Raw genomic sequence first — 26,598 nt, forward strand, 5'->3', positions numbered from 1 at the left:
ACCCTTCCCACAAGAAAAAAACAACACCAGAACCCACGATACTGACATTAATTTTGTGTCAATGAGTCTGAATTTTAATAATTTGCTATGACGTTTTCTTTGAAATTATCCCTTGAAGTCTCCCACATACAGCTGAATGTTTAAGACAGAAATGTATCACTATATCACACTGGAATTGGTAAGCAAGTCCTGAAAAACAACCAGAGCCAGTAATGAAACTGTGTCAAACTTCAGTTTATTTGTATTGAGAAAGATGGCAACATTAACACAGTGCTGTGAACTATTAGTGTCCTATTATCTGCAGGCAACAGGGCAGTTATCAATCCTGGACAATCTTTGTGTCTGCAACAGTGAATAGAAATTGGTTAACTTGCTGAAACAATTGAAAGTGTCCACTGAATATAAAAGCAGCTTTCGGTTATATGTGAATTTTGCTATCATGTTCACGATCAGCAAACAAAATTAAATTTGACACATCATAAAAAGACAAAATGTAAAAATTATCAGAATGATAATTAAATAATTATCGGCATAGGCAATAAAATACATCTTGTACAAATAACACTGCACTTTAACAAAGCACAAGCAGCTTTAGTTACCCTTATGTACACTTTCTTTGTATAGAACTGCAATACTAATATATATATTACATATATATACATAAGACACACAAAACACAGTGGAAATTAACAGCCCTAAATTAAAGTATGCCAAGTGTTGACTCCTTTTGTTCCATACAGTTGCCTAGGATGCTTAATCAGAAATCCCGAATATGTACGGTTACATAAAAATAGAGTTTAGAAAATCCCAGTTCAACATTTTACCAGAGTATGTTGTACTATTAAAACCTCTCCATTGCACAAGAAATGGTAGTGGTAATACACAAGTAAGATTCAACGTCCTGTGAAGAGTGAGTCCTTCCCTGTTTTTATGCAAGTGATACTGTGCTTTAATTCATCATCTTCAGCCTGATTCTTTTGGTCTGCAAATGACAAAAATATTTGGGGGAAAAAACCATAAACTACCCAGTGAGCTCCAAAGGCAGCTCTCGGCCACATAAGATCTCCCACTGCCTAGCAAGCAAGGAGATGAGCTTCTCCCGACTGTCTGGGCTTGGAATGAAGACGCACCACAGGACCTCGCGGCTACTGCTACCCTCCGCAGGAACCTGCCCTTTTGGGAACCTGAGAACATTGCCAAAGTGATCCAGGGTCATATTCTGCATGAGGTCTTGGTTCTGAATGTCATCAAACACGAAGGTGAGTGCCTGCGGATAGGTCTGGTAGCCCATCAGCACTCGGTCCAAGTCACGGATCCTCCTTCCATCTGCCATCTGGTATTTGTCTTTCTTTGGCGGCTCCTTGGCAAATTCAGGCAGCGGGTAACTGATGTAATCTTCATTGAACAGGAACAGGTCTGAACTGGTTAATATGAGAGTCTTAGGCTGAAGTGAGCTGCCTGACTGAGGAGTCCCTTCTGCCGCATTCACTTGAAAGGCCAATACATAGAGGAGGATATTCAGAGACTGGACGTTAATCACACTGTTCATCTTCTCTGCTACTAGAAAAGCAAGGTCCCCAATTTCTTCTTCACTTGGATATATGAACTTCACTCTGCTAGAATGAATCATTTCATAATTCTCCATTTTTCCTGCAAGCATAAATATGCATATCTTACTAATTTATTTATTTACTACATTTAGATACTGCTTTTCTCACCCTAAGAGAACTTAAAGTGGTTTCAAATATTATAAAGGCAAAATTCAATGCTGTACATATATGTGAAAACCAAACACAATAGCTAGACAATAATATATAACTATAAATTGACCTAACCAAAATAAAACATAAACATTAATAACATTTAGACATAAAGCATAAAAATTAAACACCAATAATACAATTATATTGATATTTCAGCATTAAACCTCGCCCCCTACCTTTATGCCCTGCACATATTTTGATAACACCATGTAACAAAATTTGAAAAATGCTGTTCCTAGTTTGAAAGTGTTATTTCCTGTTTAACTGTATGGCACTTTGCTTTTGTGGCTGCCACAAACTATGTTGAATTGGTTGAGACTTTATGACAGTGGTTCTCAACTTGTGGGTCCCCAGGTGTTTTGGCCTACATCTCCCAGAAATCCCAGCCAGTTTACCAGCTGATAGGATTGCTACATCATATATAGTACCTTGCTGCAAAGAACTCAGGCGGGACAATAATTTTTCTTCTAAATAATATTTTTTCTTCTTGTACAGTAACAGGACTTCTGACAGTCAACAGAGAAGCTAATAAGGGACTGAGAGCCTGCTCTGTCCTGAGGGAGAAGGTATGGTTTTGGGGTGCTTCTGGGTCCCCCATTGCTCCCGAAGCTCAGGTGGCCTTTGCTTGGCTTCATCCAATACACTATTTGTGCACCTTACTGAGTTTAATCTCAGTCATTACTTGAAATAATTTTCCATTTAGATGACTGCAAGGTTTCCTACATGAGGACGCTAACTTCCAGGACATCTAGAAACTGAACTATATTTGGAAACTAGTGGAAATGGAAACATCACATTGCCTTTTATATGTCATGTTATACCAATCTAACACTGGCTTCCAATTTTTTCCTTGTTCAATTCAAGGTGCTGATCCTTATCTTCATAGATGTCAGAATAATCCCATAATTTCTGTGATATGTTTCCTCACAGACCTGTTTTAGAATTGAGTCTACTCAAATTACATCATATGAATAGAGATTTCAGAATTCCAGTAAGAGGAATTATATAAAAAAGGATTATGCACCTAGAAAAAGTATGGCTGTCTAAAATTCTTCTGTCCTGTTATTCTGTGCACCTACAAGCTTGGGCAACATATGAAAAGAGAGCAAGAAAATGTATATGAACGCAGTAAGTGATATAAAGGCCTGAAATGTTTCTAGATTGTTTTACCTGTATTTTTCTTTCCAAATTCAGAGTAGAAGTCCTTATCCACTGGCTCTGGAGATGGTGTCCTTGCCAGTAATGAGAGCACAGCCATGAGGTGCTGGATAAAGTCATGAGTGCTGTAACTGTCTCTAGTGAGGCAAGTTAATATATGTTCAGCTGAACGACCTGAAAAGGAGACAGAACCAAAGTTGTTTCTGGTTCTCCCATAACACTGATTTGGATTTTTCAACCAATATCATTTATCAATAACTTTTTGTGAAATGCTTACATCAGAAGCATGTGCAATGTCAGACAGAAAAAAAAATTACCCCCACAAAAAAACACAAAACAAAACAAAAGCAAAAGGTTACAATGATTAAAATAACATCCAAATTGTAGTCAATATCTACTAAAACTTCTCAAGATAATGAAGAGATTCAAGATCTGAGCCTTATGTTTGTGCTAAAGAACATTCAAGAAGTATTTTGAAAATTTGTAGTAGGGAAATTGGATGTAGCGCCTCGTATGATAAAAATGTTTATCAAGTATTATCACAAGTACATTGTAATTAACTCTATAAGCACGGATAAGTAAATAAATTGATCCAACACATAATGATTGAAAGCCTGGTGGTAGAAGGGAAACAGAGAATAGAAAAGCAGAGAAAATACCTATTTACCTACCAGCAAGTCGAAAATATTGATCAAAAAGTCCAATGTTTACTGAGTGAAGATCATTCAATTTCAGAACTAGGCAGCAAGAGAGGTAGAACGAACTGAATTCACAGTCAAGGAGGCCTTTGTTCCCAAAACCTGCTGTATGAAGAATATTTGTATAAAGCCATGGTTTTCTTCAAGAGACCTGAGAGGTTTTTTCACATCTCAAAAAGTCACAGGTCACTATCTCATTCTGGAACTTAAAAGTTTCTACTAAAGACAGAATAAGTAACACGTTAAGCTAAGTGATGTGGACTCCAAAGCATTTATTTGCAGAGATAAAACTTACAAATTTTCACATTAGACCTGTATCTGTACTGGGAGAATCAGCAGAAAGACGGTCCTTTTTTAACCCTGCCCAGAGTTTAATCCAGTCTCTTTCCTGCTTATTTCCAATCTTAGAGCTGGTTGGGGGGATGTTTGGTCAGTCATATGGGAGGGACTGTGTAGAAATAGGAACTCTTATCTTGGCCTGTCAATTCCTCCTTGCATGTGCATTCTCATATTTGCATTAATCTTCCAAAATTCTGCTGCCACACAGTAGCAATGGTTCTGCTACAAAACTGAATTAATTGAAAACCTATTCAACACTGAAGCAGGTAACAATGGCCTTTTAAAACCTTCTGCACCTAGTACCATTTTCTGTATTTCCACAAACTGACAATACATACCAGGAACAGAATTATGTTTACTCTTTTAATAAATGTGCATCTTCTTACTAAGTGTAATGGCATATATTCTAGGCTGGGAATACAAGCTATGAAGTTGCAGCCCCTCTGTTTTTGAGCAAAAAAATGTCATTGCTTGTCCTCATGAATATTATAAAAACCCACGAACAAGCTTTTCATATCTTACCTAACTGATGCTCATTAGAATGACTCACAGAATCATCCAACAAGAAGTAAATAGCTTTAGTTGAAAGTAGAACACAAGCTGTCACTTCCATATCTGGCGCTTTATAAAACAGAACAGATGACCACATGAGATATCTCAGCTCTTCATTTTCCACCTACAATACAGGCAATGCAATTAATCAGCTATTTTAGCATAACCTTAGATTTCGCCCTCATTTGTGCCCTTGCCTGTTATGTTATAAACAAAACCTGTTTTTATATATACCTCATAATTAGACTCATATTTGCACCACAAAGAATCTCTCTTTGATAATACTGTTGTCCCTGTGAGCTCTCAAGTTCCACACCTATGTATCTATAAAAGTAATAATGTATGTATGATTTACATAAGTGTGTTTAGAAGCTTCACCGTTCTTAAAAACCCAAGTGTAAACATCACACATTTATTCTCAACAAGGGCATATTTTCAGCTGTCCTATAAATAGCATCCAGTTCAAACCATCTAGTGCACCACCACAATTTAGTACTAATAGTAAAATCAGGCTATCAGCATGTTATCTCTTTCTCTCCTAGAAAGATTCATGCCATAAAAATTGTGTCAGTTTTTAAAGTACAATTTTGCTTAAAACAAATCAACACACTCTCTTCTGGAATCCTATATCTGGAAAAACCCATCTGTATTCCTTATGCAATACCTCAGCAATGCTGTTGTGGAAAAATTCCATAATGGATTTCCCTTTTAGCCCAGCCACATATTGGAGAGAGGATGAAATCAGAAGGTGCACAGGTATCTGGTTCTCTTCAGTGATTTTCTTCAGCAGAAATTCAGATGGATAGAGAGACGAGAAGGGCAAGTGAGGCTTACAATAGCTGGAAAAAAGATGAATTCACACTGTCAGTAAATGAAACACAAGTCAAAGCAAGAGAAGAACCTATATTTCAGACTTTTAACTCATTTTTGTATTTTCACATATGTCTAAGTATCTCTTAAGTTCTATTTAGGTTTTCATAATTTTTAGTTAAGGTATTTATGACTTGAACTCACTTCTGCATCTACCGTCCTTATATAAAATTGTACAGCATTTTTCAAAGGAAGCAAAAGCATCAAGTTAAAAATGTACAACCCACCCAGTTCATCACTGTCACTGTATGCTTTGAAAATAAATACATATCCTCACCTTAAAGCCTGGGTGTGCCTTGTGGAAGCCAAGAGAGAATTTCTTGCTGGCTCTACATTGCTGGAAGCTTTGAAAATAATTATTGTTTTGATGTCTTGCAGAAGCGTCCTCAGAAGACTATAGACTCTCAGAAAATGGAACTTCTCGTGAGGAAGAACAAATACTGCTGTGACCAATCTATAGCCAATGAGTAGTTCCAGCACGTGGCCATCTGAAAATGAACCTTCCTGCTGAACAGAACGACTGGTAGGGTGCAAAAGAACCGAAGCCAGGGGGATCCTGCTCATTTTGAAAATGCTCCTTGCATTTTCAGAGTCTATGTGTTTTCCCGGCAGTACATTAAAATCAACATGAACCATGTGTAGGTGCTGCGGGGTTAGAAATATCCAACAGGGATGGAGCATGCAGTGGCTTTCTTCAGCAAACTTGGGGAATGCTGAATAAAGTGCAGAACTTGCACCATGTTTAGAAAAAGTTTTGTCATTGTTGCCCAAGTCTGGCTGGCATAGGACCTTTTGAGAATCAGTGTTATTATGGCAGAAAATATAGGCTGGGAAACACCCTTTTATTTCTGTGTTTTCAGATGAAATGTGATAAAACCCCATCAGCTGGTAAACAAATTCCTGCAAACTTGCTTTGCCACAGTACAGTAAGGAACTTGCTAAAGGAGGTCTGCAGTACTGAGAGCATGACCTATGTAAACAGGTATAGAAATCTTGCAGGTTCTGAGAGTCTGAGACAATAAATAAACTCGTGTCCCCATTATTTACCTTGAGTGTCAAACAAATTTCTGGTATCAAGAAGCCAAATTCTGTGAGATCCGAATATGGAAAACACACTACTAATTTCAAGGCAGAAAGAATATGTTGGCAGTTTCCTTTTGAATCCTGGGGAATTTCAAACACAGCTACCACACTACCAGCCAAAACCAAACAGGAAGCAAACTGCCTGAGTCCTTTATGAACCTGAATACAAAAACTCCACAGGATTTTGACTATGTTATGATGCTCTGCTTTTGTGCTATCAAACGCTACAGACACGATGTCCGGAGTAGGGCTGAATTCAAATACATGGTCTCCTTCATGAAGTCCCATTTCAAAATAGCCATCTTCTGTATCTACTGCCCTGGAATCACTCAAACTGTTCCCTGCATTTTGGATCCGGGTTTCCATTGAAAAAGGAGGTGCATTTTCCATAGCTTCTGCTATCAACGTAGAGAGACGTTGCACAAAGTCCTGATTTGTGGCAGTGTATGACATACAAACGAAAGGTAGGATCACGGTATTAAAGTGGTTATGCAAGGCATCAGATTCCTCATCTGAATGGTCCGAACTTCAAAAAAAGAAAAAAAGGATAATGTTAATCCAATTTAAAAATCACAACCCTCATTTCAAAGACTCATTCTAGTGTCACTATGTATTGTTGATGTTAGGATGCACATCCACCTTCATATTAGATGTTTACAGCATAGGCCCAAATCCAATGCAGGATTAAGCATTCTCAAACACATTTCTCTCTCCTTTTTAAAGAACAATCTCTTTCAGCCACAAGTATTAAATACAGGTCATTCTACCAAATAAAATTAAACATCTCTCTCACCACGTATGAGGGGCATTTCCATAGTTGTTAGAAAACTCCAACGGGGAAGCAGGTACCTTCAAAGAAAATAATATCATGATAGTTAAGTTGAAACAAGCTTGACTGGAACCTGGATAATCACTTTTTAAAAAAGTGATTCATTCTAGTTAGTTATCCCACTGTCTCAAAAGTTATTTGTTAACATTACTCATTGGGATGCTAAAAAAAAAATTCACTTTGTTATTGCTTTCCCTTACTTTTTGACAGACACTGTCAATGGATGAATAGCATAAAACCTAAAAAAAATCCTCACAAAAAAATTCTACAAGGCTCTCATCTCAAGACATCAGTGCTTGTCCTGAATGATTATTTTTGCCTTTAAATATCATATAAGGGCTTTGTTTATCTGTTGATGCATAACTGTAAAGAGAGGCAACCCCCAACGGTTCCTGTTGTAATGGAGAAGCTAAACAAGTAGCATGCTGGTTACAATCAATAAGCCAGGGCTCCTAAAGTTTCCTGACTTACTCCTGTTATGCCTAAACATGGCCAGTAACAGATCTCTTTGATTAAGAGATGGCAGCCAAAGCTCAAGAAAAAGAATGGCATTCATCAATCACAGCACGCTTTTTGTTATGCCATCTTTGCATCTGCGTTTTCCCCTCTAAGTACAATATAATTACAAATCCAATACATCCAAAATGTCACCCAACATATTAAAAGCTGTATTAAATTTCCCCACTTACTCAGGCAAAACTTTATCCCACTCACCACAGCCCTGGCATTCAGCAACTGGTTCTCAATACTCACAAATCCCTCTTTAGAAGCACAGCCATTCAATTGAAATATACTATTACCTGGTTTCTACATCTTGGGTCTGATGTCTCAGAGCATCTTTGGGTAACTGTATGGCTTTCAGGAGTCAAACTACTTGATGAAAAACTGCTGGCTTGGGCTGTTTTCCTACAAGTTAATTCTAGAAGAGATAAGAAACAGCTCTTGAACCTCACTGACCTAATACCAAACACATATAACTTGAAATTTAGACTACATCCAATGTGAATTGTGACTGTACTTTAAACTTGCATTTAGTCCATACTAAGCATGTTTCAAATAGTCCAACAATGTTAGAGATTGCAGCTTAATTTCATTTCTACCTTAGCTCATCCTATGCTTAATTACTTGCAATAAATACAACCAAAAATATATCCTTCCAGTGTGATTCACCTAATAGGAAATAACTAAGCATTCAAGTTCAGTTACTATTTCAAGGAATACTCAAGCAGCTGGCAATTCTGAGTCATATTCAAATCTACACTTGTATACAGATCCAATTCCTCTGTCATCAAAATAAATGAGGAAACCTGCAGGAGTATTTTGCATACACCTAAAATACATATGAAATTTGGACTGGAATTTGAGTTATTTAAGAATGATCATATTAGGAATTTCATTGTCATTCAGCCTCAGAAGGGAGACAGAAGTAAGTAGTTTAGAGGCTCCATTTGCCTTCACAGTTTTTATCCAGTGGGAAGGATCACTATACCAGCTCTGTAGCTGATCCAGATTTTGTTATCTACCTTATTTGGGAGATTGTCAGAACTAGGATTCTGTGGGTGATTCGCTATTATTAACTGTTCTGGTTGGAGAACAGTAGAAGAAGCAAAAATGTCTGCTGCCACACAGGGAGGAGTTCTGTGGGTAAATATCCTGCTCTCATCCCTATCCCCACTGTGAGGTTTGCTGACTCCTTGGAACAATGTCTCACAGATTCTAAGACTACAGCTTAACCGGATGTAGTTTTTACTTTTATCTCTTCCCTTTATGCCCTCCTTTATACTCTGAATCCTTCAAAACCCAAACTGAAGACACACAGAATTACTTAAAATTAGAAGTCAAGCATTTTTAGCTATGAGTGTTCTTATAATAATTTTAGCTAAGATCATGCTTCATAACAGAACTGAGTAAAAACAAGTCTGCTTAAATTATGTTTGGGTAAAGGTAAAGATTTTCCCCTGACATAAAGTCCAGTCATGTCTGACTCTCATCTCTATTTCTAAGCCGAGGAGCCGGCATTGTCCATAGACACCTCCAAGGTCATGTGACCGGCATGACTGCATGGAGCGCTGTTACCTTCCTGCCAGAGCGGTACCTATTGATCTACTCACAACTGCATGTTTTCAAACTGCTAGGTTGGCAGAAGCTAGGGCTGACAGTAGAAGCTCATGCCGCTCCCCAGAATCGAACCTGTGACCTTTTGGTCAACAAGCTCAGCAGCTCAGCACTTTAACCCACTGCGCCACCGGGGGCTCCCTAAATTATGTTTATTCATTAATAATAATAATAATAATAATAATAAGCCTGCTTAATGGAGCCATGAACTGCTATTATTATTATTATTATTATTATGTTTACTCATGAATAAAAATAATAACAATAATAATAATAATAATAATAATTAAAGCAGTTCATGGCTGCATTAAGCAGGCTTGGCTCACATTAATCAGAATCAGCTCTGTGAATCATTCAGCTACCATGAAGTCAATTCACCCCCCATTTCGGTGAATGGGCCTGTGTAGATGGGCCCTTACATAGCAGATTACTCAATCGTATGACTTTTCACTTGGAGACATATCTCACTGTATTCAGTAGTATTTATTCTCTAGGAAGCATGTTTGCAATTTAACTAAAAAGTCTTATTTATTACAGAAAATATAACTTTTGGATTTTTATATTAACATATAGCTAAAATATTGATTTTGCAATATCTATTTTGAAATTAATTTGAAAACATATCAACATCATACTCTACTAATTCTTCAGCTGAAGCAGCTTGTGTTCTCCCTGTAATACTGGCTACAAAGCGAAGTAATTTATCAAATTCTAGTAACCTGCTGAAAGTTAACAAACTGAGGAAGTTGAACCATCATTTGTGCTTTCTGTTTCCTGTACAGATATTTAATTCTTAGTTTTCCCATTAAATGTCCAGTGAATTTGACATGATTATGGTTTTATATAAAGAGGGATTCTGGGCACTATATTTGAAAAAACAAACAAACCCTAAGGTTTCCAAGTTTTGATTATTTCTATGCAGTAATCTTTTCCACAGTTAGACCAGTTAAAGCTTGTTCCCCCTCAGAATGGATTTCCAGGAATTTTGATATGGAACTTTATTTCTACTCTCTGCTGAGCAAACTAACAGGAGACACCAGGAACTGAAGACTGGACTCTAGACATATAACGCACATTGGCTCTGCCAACGACTTGTGTTCTCCTTGAAATAAAAAGTCATGTGTATGCATTTCTGTAATCATCAACATGGCCTTGAATTTCTGCCATATCAATATATGGGAAACTGCCTGTAAAACCAACCACATTAAAAAGCAAATACATATAATTTAGGGATAATACCATTTGGCTGGTAGATGATAGAAAGCAAAGATTAAAAAGTTAGAGAAGCAGCAACATAAAAAGCAAGAAGTCAGTTTTCCATACAAAATGTCTTGCACCTCTTAATTTGATTACCTTTCCTAAAAAAAGTACTGGATAACCTTAAGGTTTGGTAGAAGAGACTGCAAATTTTTGTTCCCAAATAAAGGTGAAACATTCTGCCCTATACACAACTGAGAAAGTATGTACCTTCCAGGCATTTTCTGGGACTGCCAACATAATTTTATGCCCAACATTCAGTAGAGGTTGACCACAGAACCATGAGGGAGGACCTAGAAAATGCCTACAGAAGTGTTTTCTTAGGAAAAAAAAAACACAAATAAGGCATACATTTCGTGGGGATTCTGTGCCCCTTATCCCTATGAAAGACGAGGGCAGACTTTAACTGAACTATATAAATATATAACACATATAAGTACATCTGATTGCATTGAAAGCTACAGACTGGTCTAAAAATCAATCATTTGTCTTTGTGCTCCCAAACAAGCTACTGAACCTCATTCCTATATAGACAAATTCATGTATATCAATGCAGCCTACAAAGGCAGAACCAAGAGGCCCAGCCCAGCAGCATGATACATACATGATTACCTTGATTGGAGCTGACAGGACGAGGCAGAGAAGGAGAGGAAGGATGTACAGAAAAAGAAGAACAGTTTGATTTTGAACTGGCAGCAGAAAGCTTGGAATCTTCAGTGATCTGAGAAAGAAAACGGAAAGGCTAGGAACAAAGTTCATGAAGCACCTCTATCCTGAATGGAAACAAGGATAATTTGTTTTCAAGAAGGAGTTTGCATGCACACCAGTATAGGGTTGTTTTGAAATTCTCTGTTGTTACAAAACTTATTTAAAAAGATATGAAATACTGACAATGTTGCATAACTTGTGCTTAAGAGAAATGGAAGAGACCAGAAATATGAATGCAGAGCTGTGTTTCAATGTTTTAATTGACTTCACTATCAAAAATAAGACATGGTTAAATAAATAACAAACTAAAAACTGCATTTTTTCTTTCCATGGGGCCATAATTCAACAAGTTGTATCTTTATATGCAACCATATTTTACATCCAGTTTTTACTTGGATTTTATGGACTGAAGCCATATTTTATTTTTGAGGTTTTTTGTTTGTGTTTTGCACATGGAGTTTCACATGTCCTTCACTCCACTCTCAGGTAGAAATATATTTCAATCAATCCCAACTTCCAATTAATAGCCACATCTGGAAAGACTGTTTTTAATTTTAACTACACTTTAGGATTTGCTTACAGGACATGCTAGCAGTAGCACCTGATTAGGAGAGGGGAAAACGAGCTGATTCCTAATCCATCTAACACACAGAGCTCGGGATGCTTTCATCTTAAGAACAGACAAGCATCCTGAGCTCTGAGGATTACCTGGGAAGGAATCCCACTGGAGCATTGCACACCCAAATTCCTGGGAGTTACTGTGGACTGCTCTGACCTACAAGAAGCACTGCCTGAATATCAAGCAAAACGTAGGCGCTATAAATAATATCATACGAAAGCTGACTGGCACAACCTGGGGATCACAATCAGACACAGTGAAGACATCTGCCCTTGTGCTATGCTACTTCTGCTGCTGAGTATGCATGCCCAGTGTGGAACACATCTCACAACGCTAAAACAGTAGATGTGGCTCTTAATGAGACATGCCGCATTATCACGGGGTGTCTGCGCCCTACACCATTGGAGAAATTACACTGCTAGCCAGTATTGCACCACCTGACATCCGCCAGGGAGTAGCAACCAATAGTGAAAGGACCAAGACAGTGACATCTCCGGCCCACCTCCTATTTGGGTGTCAGCTAGCACACCAACGACTTAAATCAAGAAATAGATTTCTAAGATCTACAGAGACACTCGCTGGAACACCTCAGCAAGCGAGAGTCCAAAAGTGGCAGATTCAAACCCAGAACCTCAATCAATGCCTGATACCAAATGAGAGACTTCCTCCTGGGCACACAGAAAACTGGGTGACTTGGAAGGTGCTGAACAGACTGTGCTCTGGCATCACAAGATGCAGAGCCAACCTTAAGAAATAGGGCTACAAAGTGGAATCCACAACATGCGAGTGTGGAGAAGAGCAAACCACAGACCACCTACTACAATACAACCTGAGCCCTGCCACATGCACAATGGAGGACCTTCTTGCAGCAACACCAGAGGGACTCCAAGTGGCCAGCTACTGGTTAAAGGACATTTAATAGAATACCAAGTCTGCAAAGTTTGTGTTTTGTTTGTTTGTTTTTAATGCAATACAAATGTTTTGGTTCGCTCCTGACACGATAAATAAATAAAGGAGAGGAGAGAGGCTAAAGTACTAAACCATACTCTGGTGTTACCCCTGTATGAAGCCAGTTAAAATCAAAGGGCCTAAATGTGAATTTTTATACAGGCATTACATCCAATGAGAGTGCTGAAACTTGCTTCTTGGTGAAATAAGAGTCAAACAAATCCTACTGAAATGGGTTTCAGAAATTAATCTATATATTGACTTATGTGTCACCTTCTTGTCAGAGTTATTCATTCTGCACTTCACATCTTTTGCTTTCTGTATAGCCTTCAGCACTTCTACTGTGTCCAGTTCTTTTTCGGTAGTTACAGTATTATCCAAACAGACCTGAAGAACAGCAAGAAAACAACCAAAATTATCCCTCAAGAGGACAAAAAGACTGAACCTCATAAACTCAACCTGAAAATATTAGTCCATGTAAGAGCTGAAATCATGAAGTATTTAAAGATTAACCATACATTTAGAACCAACACAAAAATGTATCTTAATTTAAAATTAAATTTTGTCATATGAAGTGATATATGCTGACAAAGCTGCTTTTGTAGAAGCATAGCTGCATTTCCATCAAGCAAAAATCTGAGCTGCTCCCATTAAACTAAAGTCCAATCCATTTTATAGAGAGCAAGTATACACTTAAAGGAATCTGCTATATTCACAAAATGTGTTATCCTTTGAAGTGAAATGCTGCAAGATAAGTAGATATCAGATACTTTACCTCTGATGCTCTGTCACCAAACTGAGCTAGCACTTTTGTCCTGTAATCAGGAATAATGCTCAAAGGATTGTTTGATAAGACAACTTTTTCCAAACAGGGAAGGCCTCCAACATTTCTTATTTCATCAATCTGAAAAAAAAAAACAAAAAACACAGACATACACTGATCAGTCTCAAAAATAACACTGTATTTTGGCTTGTTATTATGAACTTATGGCAAACCTATAATGAGATTTTCTTGACTAAATTTATTCAGATGAAGTCTGCCACTGCCTAACTAAGGCTAAGAGTGTTTGGCCTCACCAAGATCACCCAGTGGTTTTCCATGGCTGAGCTGGAATGGACCCTGTCCACCTCCCTTTTTTATTTCCCCATCAGGGTTCCTTGAAGGAAAAATCAGCAGGTTGTGGACATTGGACTAGCTCCCTTCCCCTATCCTCATACATGTACAGGTAGCCCCCAAGGTATGAACAAGACAAGTTGAATTTGTATGTAAATTAGAACAAGTACATTTTAAAGTGTAACTCCAGTCAAAATGTTATATATTTTTTTAGCTCTGGATAGCATAGGGAAGGGTTAACGCCTCTGTGTAGTTTGTTCTGCTGTCTGCACCCCTTTTCAGGAGATTCACCTCCTTTTTGTCCCTGTGAGGATTGGATTTTGAAAAAATTGGCTTGTTGTGGAAACAAGGATTGGTGATAAAGTTTCAGTGGAGATAGTACAATACAAAACTTTATTACGGTCACTGACCAGCACCTTTTCCCCATGATAACTCTTCCAGGAGTGAATTTCCTTTCCGAGGGGCAGATTTCTCTCATTTCCTATTGTCTCACCCCCATTCTTAACTATGAATTGTTTTTAAGTCAGATGTTTGTAACTTGGGACTGTCTGTATATGCAAATGTAGATATTCAAAAAATAAAAAGACAAAGATCTGAAATCCAAAAAACTACGGATCACAAGAATTTTGAATAAGTTAGATTCAACCTGTAGCACACAAAAACACACAATTACGATTCATAAATTGAATCCAAAAACAGTCACAAGCCTAAGAGAATGAACAGAAACCAGATTACATGATTTACAGTATGAAGGTATGCTGATTTTCAGCTTCTGATCCAAAGCATGCCTGGGGTTCTAAACATACTGAATAGTGGTGATTTTTTAATTTAGTGATGCAAATACTGAACTCCAACATGTACTTAAAAATAGTGAAATATGTTTCTTTGTAAAATCAGCTATACATGTACCAAGTTTTTCTATATAATACCTGATCGATTTTGTTGTTGCTAAGATCAAGGTTAACTAATGAGTAGAGTTTGTTGAGGCCACAAAGTCTTTCCAAATGATTCCCTGCTAAATTCAGAGTTTTAATATTCCCAATTTTTGTATGAATGCCTTCCAATGTTGCAAGTTTATTGTAGGACAGATCCAGATGAATGAGGTTGTAGAGATGCTACAATGAAAAAGAGCAAATTATTCATTAGAATCCATATCATGCACTGTATTGACACTTTCTTAAAGTCTTACATTACAGATAACAAACAACACATCTGAACAATTCTTATTTGAGAGATACCACTATGCTTTCAAACCTGCATTGAGAGATTGTGTTCCTGAATCTCTAAAACCATTCTTGGTCTTATACCAACAGTGTCAGTTTGTTAGGAGAACAGACATTAGTGGTAGAATTGGTTTGCTATGCTTCATGTGACCCAGTGAGAACTCCTCAAATCTTCTCCAGGGGAATACACAGGAATAAACTGGTGTGTGCATAAGGCGATGCAGGGAGAGACATTAAAGACTAGAATTGTGTATAATGGAGCTGTGCTTGCAACTTCTTTTCTTCTAAGCCCAGGGCAGTGACAGATAGGATGGAGGGAGGGCCTTTCATCTGCTTATGTGCCTAGGTCTGATGGAGCTCTGCCTATCTCTTCTCTCCCTCCAAGGGCAGAAGAGTGACAGGTGAAAGCTCTCCATTGCCTTCTTTATGCAAGCCTTTGCAGATTGCTGTTATCTACCCAACTCTTTCCCATCAACCTAAAACCCTTTTCATATATTCTGAACATGTCTTTGGATGGGTGCAGTGCTAAATTTGGAGATGCAGGTATTCCAATAGCAGTCCCCAAAGTTGCAAACCTGCAACCAAAATGAAGGCAGCCATTATCCTGAATCAACAAATCACTTTTTGCAAGTACAGGAACAGGTATTTTGTAATACTAGGGAGACTTAGTTCAAGACTAAGCACTTCCCCTAAATATTTTGTATTTCAACTGAGACAGTTTACAATATAATCTGGCTAGGAAAAATCATTTCCCTTCCATCTCCTATAACAGATCCTGGTCAGCTGAGGAAATAGGGAAAACTGAGGGGGTGGTAGATGCCATCCTACTAATCAAACATAATTGGTGTTTTGACTCTGCAAGGGGATAACAGTAGGGGATGTGAATGCTGCTTCCCCCCACTTTCCCTGAGCTTAACATATAGGCAGGAAACATCTGTATTGAGGCGGTAACTGCATGCAGTAAAATGCAGTTAAAATCTGTTGTATCTATGTATTCTTGTTCTATTTGCCTTCTGTTCTCTCTTGGATTAGTCTCAGAAAATGACCTGTCACATTTTATCACTTTTAACACTCCCAAACTGTCCTCATCTTTTGCTAAAGACCAATAGAGAGTTTTACTTATACCTAATTTTAGAGGTTACTCTGTCTTATCTATTCCAGATGTTCTGCTTTCTTATCATGCTTCCCATGTATTTACTTTAAAAAATAACTATGTAAAAACTAACCTGGATTTTTGTTCTTATTTTGTATTAACATCGAAAAATAAGTTAAACACTAAGAAGAGAAAGTACAGAACGCAACATGTGTGGTAAAAGTAGTGAGATATGAAAAGGGTTCTTAATCTATAAGCAGCTCAAAATGAAAACAGATCTGTTAGTGGTTTTTGTTCTGTTTTTGTTTTGCTTTGCTTTAAGGATCCTATCCTAAAGAAGGAAAAAAATAACTGCAGGTTAAGGAAGAAGGAAAAAAAATACTGATCAGATTTTTCAAGTTTTGGTCATCTCTAACTCACAGATCAAACTCCTTAACATCATAACCTCTTTTACTTATTTAATCAATTTTAACACTGCCTCATTCCTAATACAGGGTTAGTCAAAATGCATAGGCCAATAAGCCATTCAATTGAATGGCTTATTGGCCTATGCATTTTGACTAACCCTGTATATTGTTTTCAACTTTTTGTTCATACTATTGAGTGGTCTTGGAAAATTTCTGCATAACTTTTTTATGACAAAAACATAATGCAGGCAACTGAAAGAGACTCCACTGTATTATTTTAAGAGAGCCTCAAAACAAGTAATGTTAGTAACAATACCTAGGGAAGAAATCTTAACACTTGGGACCTTTTCGAAGTTAATGACAACAATGACAGCAATCTCAAAGTATAAACAATATATTTAAGAGAAATGAAATGCACACACAATTCAATCTGCCAATATACAAAACAAACCTGTAGGTTCTCTACTAGAGGTACATCATTGTGGCTTAAATCCAAAAATTCAATCTTCGGCATTAGTTTCTAAACAGAGGAAGAAGGATGTATTAGTCTAATCAAGAGGTGAGTCATCATTCAACTTACTATGCTGTTATTATTGTGAAAAGAGTTCAAAAGTTCATATTTCAAACAGGAGGCCAGAGGCCCACAATGCAAACCTGTTCTAAAAATCTACAGACAGAATTGTAAGCAGAGATGTTCAAAATCTTTGATATATTCACAGGATGCCTAATTTCAGTAATTAAATACCCCACCTCCCACCATTCAAAGTTCATTATAAAATATTTTATGGTATCTTACCACTGAGTCGTCAATTCGAGCTATACTATTGTGACTCATATCTAAGGTTGTTAAGGTTCTCCAAATTGGAATAATGGCTGTCACAGGACAACTTGAAGGCGCACCTTCTGGCTCCCACTGGTCAAAATCATAAGCCTCAGGCACTAGGATCTCCTGTTCAAAACCATATACAGGAAAATTGTGAGATTATTTTTTTCCCCTCCCAAAAGACATTTTCAATCTGTAAACCCCCTCTAAAGAATTATCTATCTATCTATCTATCTATCTCCAGACAAAAGATTACTTTTTTTCAAACTAAGCCCAATTAGTCTCACAAGCACTATCACATTCCTCCTGGGTTTGCACAAGTCCCCTGCTACTGCACTTATAGGCTTACTTGACACAGAGATGGTTTAAAGAGTTCGGCTAAAATATGTAAATACCATAATACATACTGCCTGCCTTTCAATAAACTATAAATGTGATTGGCTATGATAATCAGGAAAAAACTTAAGATGTGGCTTTTGGACCAAGCCTTTGATATGTAATTGGAACAGTACAGTAAATGACCATGAATTAATGTGATTGACAAATGGAACGGCCTTGATTACTATTTGGATGGTGTGATTTTAATTAATGATTTAACTGTTGCTTTTTAATTATATTTGTTTATTTTATGGATATATGTGTGTATGGCATCGAATTGCTGCCTGTTGTAAGGCTGCCTTGAGTCCCCTTCGGGGTGAGAAGGGCAGGGTACAAATGTGGTAAATAAATAAATATTCAAGCTCTCCTCCGTAGGTTAAATAAATAAATAAAATAAATAGATTAATCTCGGAGTTCAAAAGAATTATGTGATTTTAGAACCTTTCATTTGAATATGTATGAAGCCTTTATTTGTCATGAATTTTTTTTGATATCAATGTAGATATTAAACATTTAAGTAATATTTAAGTGGTGAGCCTCAACTGGAGCAGGCCCACTAAATCAGTGGGAATTTGGTAAGCTAACACTTAGAAGGATTCCATTGATTAACCAGGTGTAGTCCTTTAATTGGAAAAAACTAGTTTTAGATCCTCCCATCTTTGTTCTCAAACGCTTCCATCTTCACTTAATTCACATGCTCAAGCTTCCGTATTTATGACATCAGACAGAACAAAAGAGCTAGCAAGATACCTCGTAACATCCCAGTATGACAAAGTGATACTATACTTGGAACTGTATTTCTTATATATTTCATGATTTACCACAACCTGCATAAAATGTAAGATAGTTATTGTCTGGCATACTTGCAAATGATTAACATTTCTGTCTTACCATCATGGAAGTTGCTGAAAACTGAACACTCAATGTTGCTAAAGTGTGCTTTGAAGATGTCAGCCCTTTAATAAGCTTTGCACCACAGTGATTTATCTGTTTTGAAAAAGGAACATATGGTAAACTAAAACGAGCAGCAACACTGGAAAGCGTAATTTCTATTTAGGATTCATGCAGGCAAATGACACAATTATGACTACAAGGCGGGCATTATTTTGCAAACGTGTCAGGTAAATAATTGTGAAAAATGCCCCTGACTTCCAATTGTCTTCTGCTTTTCAAAAACCAGATGAGAGAGAGGGGGAGAGAGAAAGAAAGAGATAAAAACTGTCCTGACAATTCTATTACATTTGTGTTCTTATCACTGGCAAACAAGGAAGACTGACATCTACACAATGCAAATATTTTATCTTGTGTAAATGTTCTGGCTTTGGGTGCTAAAATATTATGAAATAGTATTCCTCCTGCACCCAAAACACCTCTGTGGACAGAAGGCATTTTTGTATTACATAATACACTGGGATTCTCACTGGGGTAAAAATACTCCAGATTAAAACATGGCGGAATTTTTGAAAATCTTACTGGACGAAGGTTTGTATAACTAGCATCAGACTATTCTCTTAGGACGAAGTCTTTGCAATATATCCCTAAAATTCCATTCTTTGAATTATATCTAGAAAGAATACACAATAGATCCCATTACAAGCAACTATATCATATCAAATATGAGAAAAACACAAAGGCTGAAGGATAATCTGTAGAATGCAAATGTACAAAAATAATGGTTTTAATTCAAACAGAAGTGTTCGTTTTCTTCATGGAGCCCCCCCCCCCCCACCAAAAAAAAAAAATCATCATCTTTTAAAGGGTTGAAGTAAAATGGGAAATTAGCCTCCCTGCATTTTAATTCAGCCTGGATCCAAGGCAAAGTGATGTACAATTTAGTATCTTGTCTTCAGTAGGCATTGTGTACTTTAAGTTTTTTATGTTTTAAAAGCAGCATTTTAGTTAAAGGTTTATTTTAATGCTTTTTAAACTTTTGTACTCCAATATTGTTTTAGATGTATTTATAATCCCATTTTAAATGTCTATTTTAATTTTACATTGTTTTTAATGAGTCCCCTCCAGGGCTGAGAAAGGCAGGATAGAAATGTCACAAAATAAATAAATGTTCCATTTTAATTTATTTTGTAAGCCTCTTTTAGTCCATTTTGGGAGAAAAGTGGGATATAGATCAAATCAATAATAATAAATTTTAGTTGTGATTTAGAAGAGAATGACCTGAGAACTACAGCTGAATTACAAATCGCACATGAAAAAGACCACTGCCTGGAGAACTTCTGTAGCCATAGCAGACACTGACCATGAAGACACACTGTGATGTGAAGAGGATTTGAGTCCCATTTGAGCCTAAAGCAGATTTCCATGTTCACATGATATTGGAAAGAAATGCTAAATACAAAATGAAGTATTTGAAGCATCTGTACTAGAATAATTTGCAGAAGACTATATAAAGAGTTCTGCAAATATACCTGTATCTGATGAAGAGACTTAAATATTGATAGGTCAAAAGGCAAAAGATGTTCCTGAATGTTACTGGTCCCAAAAGGTCCACCTGTGCCAGTTACCTGAGAAGAAAAAAATAAAGCACTAAATATATAAGGAGTATTAATAAGCAGAATAGGTATCTATTTATCACATAGTGGCCACACATCTGATATTAAAAAGGCTCTGTGGAGCAGTGATGACACACAGATACTGGTAAACAAAAAATATTAACATTTCTTTTACTGTTTATACACTCTAAATACAATGTAGAGCAAATGCAATCCACTTAAGAGAACTAAACATAGGCCGCCACCTTGTGCTTATACTGTATATTAAATCACAGGGAATTAAAAGAGATTTTTATTTATTTTTTAAAAAAAGATTTTAACTACCTTGAGATCTACAGATAATACATAACAATTATTCTACATATGCTGAATAAAAACACTTTTGTAGATTTTTGGTGGTAAATTTCAAATCTACTGATTCTAATAGCCAGTCCATATGCATGATAGTCCTCCTGATACCACTTATACCTAAGCAATTTCCCTGCTGTGATGAAGGCCTTCCAGCAAACATCTCCACATGTGAGCACTGTATCAATTATAGGGGAATATTTGGATTGCATCTTGGACAGTTAACTGCATTGAAGCATACAATCACAACTAAATAATTAGAACTAAACTAAATAGATGACTCTGCCATCAGACAATAAAAGAACCACATGAGACATTTATACAATATCTTGATAAAATTGGAAAAACAAACAAGGAAACAGATAATTCTTTATCACAACAGATCCCTTAATAAAAAAACTTAATTATCTGACTATAAATGAAGACGGCTTAAAGAAAAGTCATAAACATGAATTTTAAATGCATGTCCTTTGTTTAATCCCTGTTTTGTGTATTTTAATATGGATTTTATAGAGATATGTTTTGGTGTGTAACTTTTATAGAAGTATGTTTTAATATGTATATGTGTGCTGTTTTTGCTGTGCTTATGTGTTTTAATTGTGCTGTAACCTGCTTCAAGTCAAGAGAAGAGGCAGGTAAGAAATAAAATTATTATTATTATCACCTGCTGGAAGTTTCAGTACTACCAAATCTGAAGAGACACATGACTCTCAAAATGTACTGACCTTAAATATTTTTCCTTAAGACATCTTTGAGATCTCCTTTTCTTTACTCCCTAGTACTAACAAGTAACTGTCATATTTACACTAAAACATTGTACCTTTAAATATTTGAGTCTACATGCAAAATCCAGAATATGTCCAAGATCACTTTTGGCATCTCCATTTGCGCACGTTGGCTTTCCCTGACGCAGTTGCTGAGTAATAGCATATAGCTGCAAAGGTCTAATGTTAAAGACCTCACCAGCCATAAGCAGCTGTTCTCCTGAAAAACAAGCAGTACAGATTTGACAAAGACTCACCAATATTATTGAGGGAACAATGAGACAGACAAGACACTGTATATACATTGATAAGTAAAAAAAAACTAAAGCTAACAAATAAATCAAAGTCTAATAAGAACTTGAAAAGTGTAACTAGGAAGTTCAATTAGCATTTCAATACTGTATATGGAAATCCTTCACAGTAATCTATCTACCCACTGCAGTTTTAGACAAATTTCAAAACACCCCTTGAAAATCTTCAGCAATTTTATGTACAACAGGAGGTGTGCTATTTTTAACAGGACTATTCCTAATAGGCCACTTCACGTTAACTAAAGCGCTTTGTGATGTACAGCCTGCTGCTGAATGAGATTTACTTAATACACTAAAGTAAACGATATATTTTCTGTAGTTAGCAACATCTTTTACCGTTCAATTTGTCTATTCAGAAGCAAGCCACAGTGAATACAAAAACTTCATTACTAGAATAGTGTAAGATCACACCTTAAAATCTTAGATTGTACACCCATTAGCAGGTACTGTCATTTCAATTAACCTCATGAAAAACAATCTGAAGGAGCAGATCTGCATCAGTCAGGGGTGGGAGGCAAGGTTTCTTCCCTGCAGTTAATTAGAGCTGCTGGACATGTAACGTTTAGATGCATTCAGCACTTCCATGAAAAATTGCTTCAATCAGTGCACCTGCCCTGAACCCTATCAGTCTCAACCACAGAAGAGCCAAAAAGGGCATCCTCTTTTAGCAGCTCTTAATATGGCAAACAAAGGGAGGGGCCGAGCCCAGCTATTTTTTTTAATGCCTGCTGGAGCAATGTAAAGAGGAATAACCAGAAAAACTGCCTGGATCATAACACAAGTGATTCTCTCAACCCCTTACTCCCAAAATTGCCTGATTCCAGCAAGCATGTTTTTAAAAAACAGCACAGCTCGGCATTACCTCATCTCCTTCAATCCTGGGAGTGTGCAAGCAGAGCTGCTGGAACTGCTGCTAACACCACACATTTTCCCCATCTCCTCCTTCCCTGACAAAAAGCAGGAGTGTGTAGATGGGTGGATGTGAACATATGGCAGGGTGGGTAAGTGTGACAGTACTGAAAAATGACCATAACCAGCTTCTCCTTCTTATTTAAAAAAAAAAAAGGAGGGGGGGGGGCTCACGGGGTGGAAGTAGAAAGTTGTGGGACCAATTCTGCATTTCACCTTTTTGGCTGCTCACTGACTTGTAAGCTACATTGTTGCCACCCTAGGAATCTTTTCAGCTGAACAGCAGAGTAGATGCATTTTAAATAAACATTAGAATATGCAATGTTTCAATGCATTTCAGTACCTTTATGAAAGAGTTCTTCAGCCAGCGCAGCTGTGATTCCAATGATTTCCTGCACACAAGTCATAGAGACAAAAAAATTATCCTAATCCTTTAAAAAAATATAAGACATTAATCACAGCATATGACACAACATTAAAAGGATCCAAGATACAGAAAGTACAGTGTTGGGGGGGGGGGAGATAGTTATTGACACTGATGTCCTGTTTGCCCCCCCCCTTTTATTGTTGAATTTTGTCTGAATGTAGAGATTTCCCCCAGTTTCAGGGGTGATTTGTACAACTGGCCTACTCAGAATCAATTGCAGGTACCTCTGGATAGGCTGTGACTTGCATGAATTTGAATCATGTACAATAATGGGGATGGAAAACAACATCAACAGAAAGCCCTATGAGAAAATTATAACATCTGGAAAGCATATGGCTGTAAAGCACACAATGCATTTAAAACCAAGATTAGATACATTACATGTCTATGTGCTTATTTCAATAATTAGATGTAAAATACTGAAGACCATAATTATGGAAGAGATTTTTTCCAACTTTTTGCTTTCATGTATTATTTTTCCAAACAACCTTACTTTTCAGGAGAGCTCTATAATTTAGTCAGCAAAGCCATAGACTTTGCAAACAATTCTGGCAATAGGCGAGGGTTGAGGGGGCAAATTCTATTCATGCACAGAACTGGAGAGTTATTTAGTTAACACTGCATTTAACCACTCATCTATGCACTAGAGGCAACCAGGAATTCTACAAAGGTGAATGCATGGAACATAAGCAGGAACTGGTGAAGGTGAGAGAAAAAAACCCTGTGCTTTAATAGCTCACACAACTTTTGTGCAAGCAGTAGCAGCCAAATCAGTACTCTATGGCCTGTACAGAAGTACACTAGGCTGAAGAAGTAAAGAAGCTGTCCCCATTTTGCTAGCCTTATTGACCTCTATGGCTGATCTACAGTAGGCAGTAGATTTGTGCAATTCGGCTGGAAGGCAATATGGTTTTTGCATCCAAATTTCATTGGGCACCCAGATCTGTTTTTGGAAGCCTCCCAAATATTGGCTAATGGAAATATCTGTTTTGGCTAGGCAGCCGAAAGATCCGAGAAGATCCAGCCAATTGGTGGCAATGGGGAACTTACAAGGCTCCCCTTTCTGTTCTTGGGATCCTTTCCTTTTTTCTTTTCAAGGCAGTTTGGATTGAGCAACAGGGTTAAAGAAGCAGTGTGTAAGACACATCATGGCATTCTTCCATTCAGATTGGCCCAACAGGCAGGGCTCACAGGGAAACCCTGTGCGAGCAGCACACGGCAGCCTCTTCGCATGATGCTGAATAGCATGATGCTGAATAGGGGAGGAGGAGCCTTGATCGGCTGCCACGCAGTCCAATAACAGATGAAAAAAACACGTAATGGCTGGTCCCTTACTGTTACGAACATCCAGCCAAACCGGATTAGCCAAAGGGAACCGACCACTCTGAATCCATGCACAAGCCTAGTAGGCAACACTACTTTCAACACGTTCAAGCATAGAAATCCAGTGGCCCAGTGAGGTGACAAGAGGGGCTTTATGGCACCTCCTCAAGCATTACTAAGCATTTCTTTCTTCTGCGTGGTACTGTGAAATCCACACCTGTGGTATTTCCCTGCGTCCACGCAGCTGACTCGGATCTTTCTTGAAAGCTTTTCCTAATTAGGGACTCCAGCCCCGCCCATCTACTCCTAATAAAGCCAGGCAGCGGGGCTTGGAGCCTTAATTCCTTTTGTCCGCGAAAGCAGCAACAACTCGGTGTTCTCTCCTAAAACAACTATTGGTTTGACTCAAGGACTCCAGTTTGACTACTCTAACAGACAGCAATTCCAACTTTTGTTCTGGGACCTTTGTTTATCCTATTTAGGCTAGTGGGAGGACAAACCCACTCCCTCCCTCTAAAACAAAACAAAAAATGCCGTGTCCTCTGAGGCGCAGGCTTTTTTGCCTTTGGCAATGGGCAGTAACTTACCTTCTTTTTCTTCTGTTCCCCTCGCTCAGAAAGCAGGAGGGAAGAAGATTTTTACCAGCCTACCACCCCTTCCAGACCCAGAAACTGGTAGAGCTTGTGGCAACAAACTGCCACTGTGGCTTTGTGCCAATAACTTTGTTTTGGGTTGCAGCCACGCCTCTCAGCTGTCTCTGTTTTTTTAAGGACAGCTTGCTCTCACTGCCCGTGCTTTCTCTGCCCCATTTACCCCAGCAGGCAGTGGACGCTGCAACGATCCCTGCCATGCTTTTGCCCCCCTCAGGGGAGGGGAGGCTCAAGGCAGCCACGCCACCTGTGTGAGTGATGGCTAGCCAAGGCTTGCCTCCACGCCCATGGCATATAACGCCTTGGAGGGGCCTTTGGGTTGCAACAATTCCTGCCATGCTTTTGCCCCCCTCAGGGGAGGGGAGGCTCAAGGCAGCCACGCCACCTGTGTGAGTGATGGCTAGCCAAGGCTTTGCCTCCACGCCCATGGCATATAACGCCTTGGAGGGGCCTTTGGGTTGCAACAATTCCTGCCATGTTTTTGCCCCCCTCAGGGGAGGGGAGGCTCAAGGCAGCCACGCCACCTGTGTGAGTGATGGCTAGCCAAGGCTTTGCCTCCACGCCCATGGCATATAATGCCTTGGAGGGGCCTTCGGGTTGCAACAATTCCTGCCATGTTTTTGCCCCCCTCAGGGGAGGGGAGGCTCAAGGCAGCCACGCCACCTGTGTGAGTGATGGCTGCCAAGGCTTTGGGTCTAAGCCCATGGAATATAACTCCTTGGAGGGGCCTTCGGGCTACTATCCTCCCTCTGCGTCATGCTGCCTGGGAGCTTCAGTGACGGCTCAGAATGTAAGTACTGTGTCTTTTGGACCCCATCTCCACTTGGCCCATGCCTCAACAGGTAGGTTGCTACTCTTTTGCATAGGCAAACTGCACCCTCCTTTCCTTTTCAAGGATTTGTAGTCCCTTCTTTTGGTTTTCAATGAGTCTGATGTAGATTCTGACTCCTATGAGTAGCAGATTTCTCCTACTCTTGAGGAGGACTTTTCCATCCCAGCTTCCTTAGGGGATGTGTTACCTAATTTTTCCTCCTTGATTGCTTAGAGGATCTGCTTTTCTCAGTTGAGCAATAGCAGAAACAAGCTCCAAGTACAGTTCTCCCAGTTCTCCCAGCACTTCCATATTCGCTTAAGCTTGGAGAAAAACAAAGGGCAACTCCTGTATCTGTGTCTGGAATTTCTAAGTTTGTAATTGCACTTTACTGCATATGCACCTTTTCAGCAGAGTGGTTAGTTAAGCCTACTAAACTGAACTTTATTGTGGTCAAAGTTGTTTAATCCACTGTGATAAGAAGATCCACCCCACTGCTAGCCTACTTACTTGCATGATTCATTACCATGCTTGTCTGGCAGCCTCTCAGGTGCTCTTGTGGCATAGCTCA

The 26,598-nt window shown here is 38.3% G+C and overlaps 1 protein-coding gene across 3 annotated transcripts in view; it reads right to left on the reverse strand.

Annotated features, from left to right (window-relative positions):
- Positions 1-213: 213 nt before the first annotated feature.
- The window catches only part of NISCH (nischarin), a 42,049-nt gene continuing 15,664 nt past the window's right edge, over positions 214-26,598 (reverse strand). Inside the window, exons 4-21 of one of the 3 annotated variants that reach the window (XM_060765863.2) lie at positions 23,160-23,208; positions 21,653-21,816; positions 20,401-20,496; positions 18,869-18,964; positions 17,573-17,725; positions 17,228-17,296; positions 14,983-15,168; positions 13,715-13,843; positions 13,213-13,326; positions 11,277-11,385; positions 8,093-8,211; positions 7,257-7,312; positions 5,658-6,989; positions 5,175-5,349; positions 4,481-4,634; positions 3,593-3,721; positions 2,934-3,095; positions 214-1,650 (exon numbers count right to left, since the gene is read on the reverse strand). In XM_060765863.2, coding sequence (XP_060621846.2) covers positions 1,022-1,650; positions 2,934-3,095; positions 3,593-3,721; positions 4,481-4,634; positions 5,175-5,349; positions 5,658-6,989; positions 7,257-7,312; positions 8,093-8,211; positions 11,277-11,385; positions 13,213-13,326; positions 13,715-13,843; positions 14,983-15,168; positions 17,228-17,296; positions 17,573-17,725; positions 18,869-18,964; positions 20,401-20,496; positions 21,653-21,816; positions 23,160-23,208 — 3,921 coding nt within the window. In that variant the 3' untranslated portion in view covers positions 214-1,021. Of the gene's footprint in view, positions 1,651-2,933; positions 3,096-3,592; positions 3,725-4,480; positions 4,635-5,174; positions 5,350-5,657; positions 6,990-7,256; positions 7,313-8,092; positions 8,212-11,268; positions 11,386-13,212; positions 13,327-13,714; positions 13,844-14,982; positions 15,169-17,227; positions 17,297-17,572; positions 17,726-18,868; positions 18,965-20,400; positions 20,497-21,652; positions 21,817-23,159; positions 23,209-26,598 lie in introns of those variants that run through there. The other 2 variants (XM_060765862.2, XM_060765864.2) reach the window with 2 other exon arrangements.

Source organism: Anolis sagrei, chromosome 2 (genome assembly GCF_037176765.1).
Source record: "Anolis sagrei isolate rAnoSag1 chromosome 2, rAnoSag1.mat, whole genome shotgun sequence".
In the NCBI taxonomy this organism is placed as follows: domain Eukaryota; kingdom Metazoa; phylum Chordata; class Lepidosauria; order Squamata; family Dactyloidae; genus Anolis; species Anolis sagrei.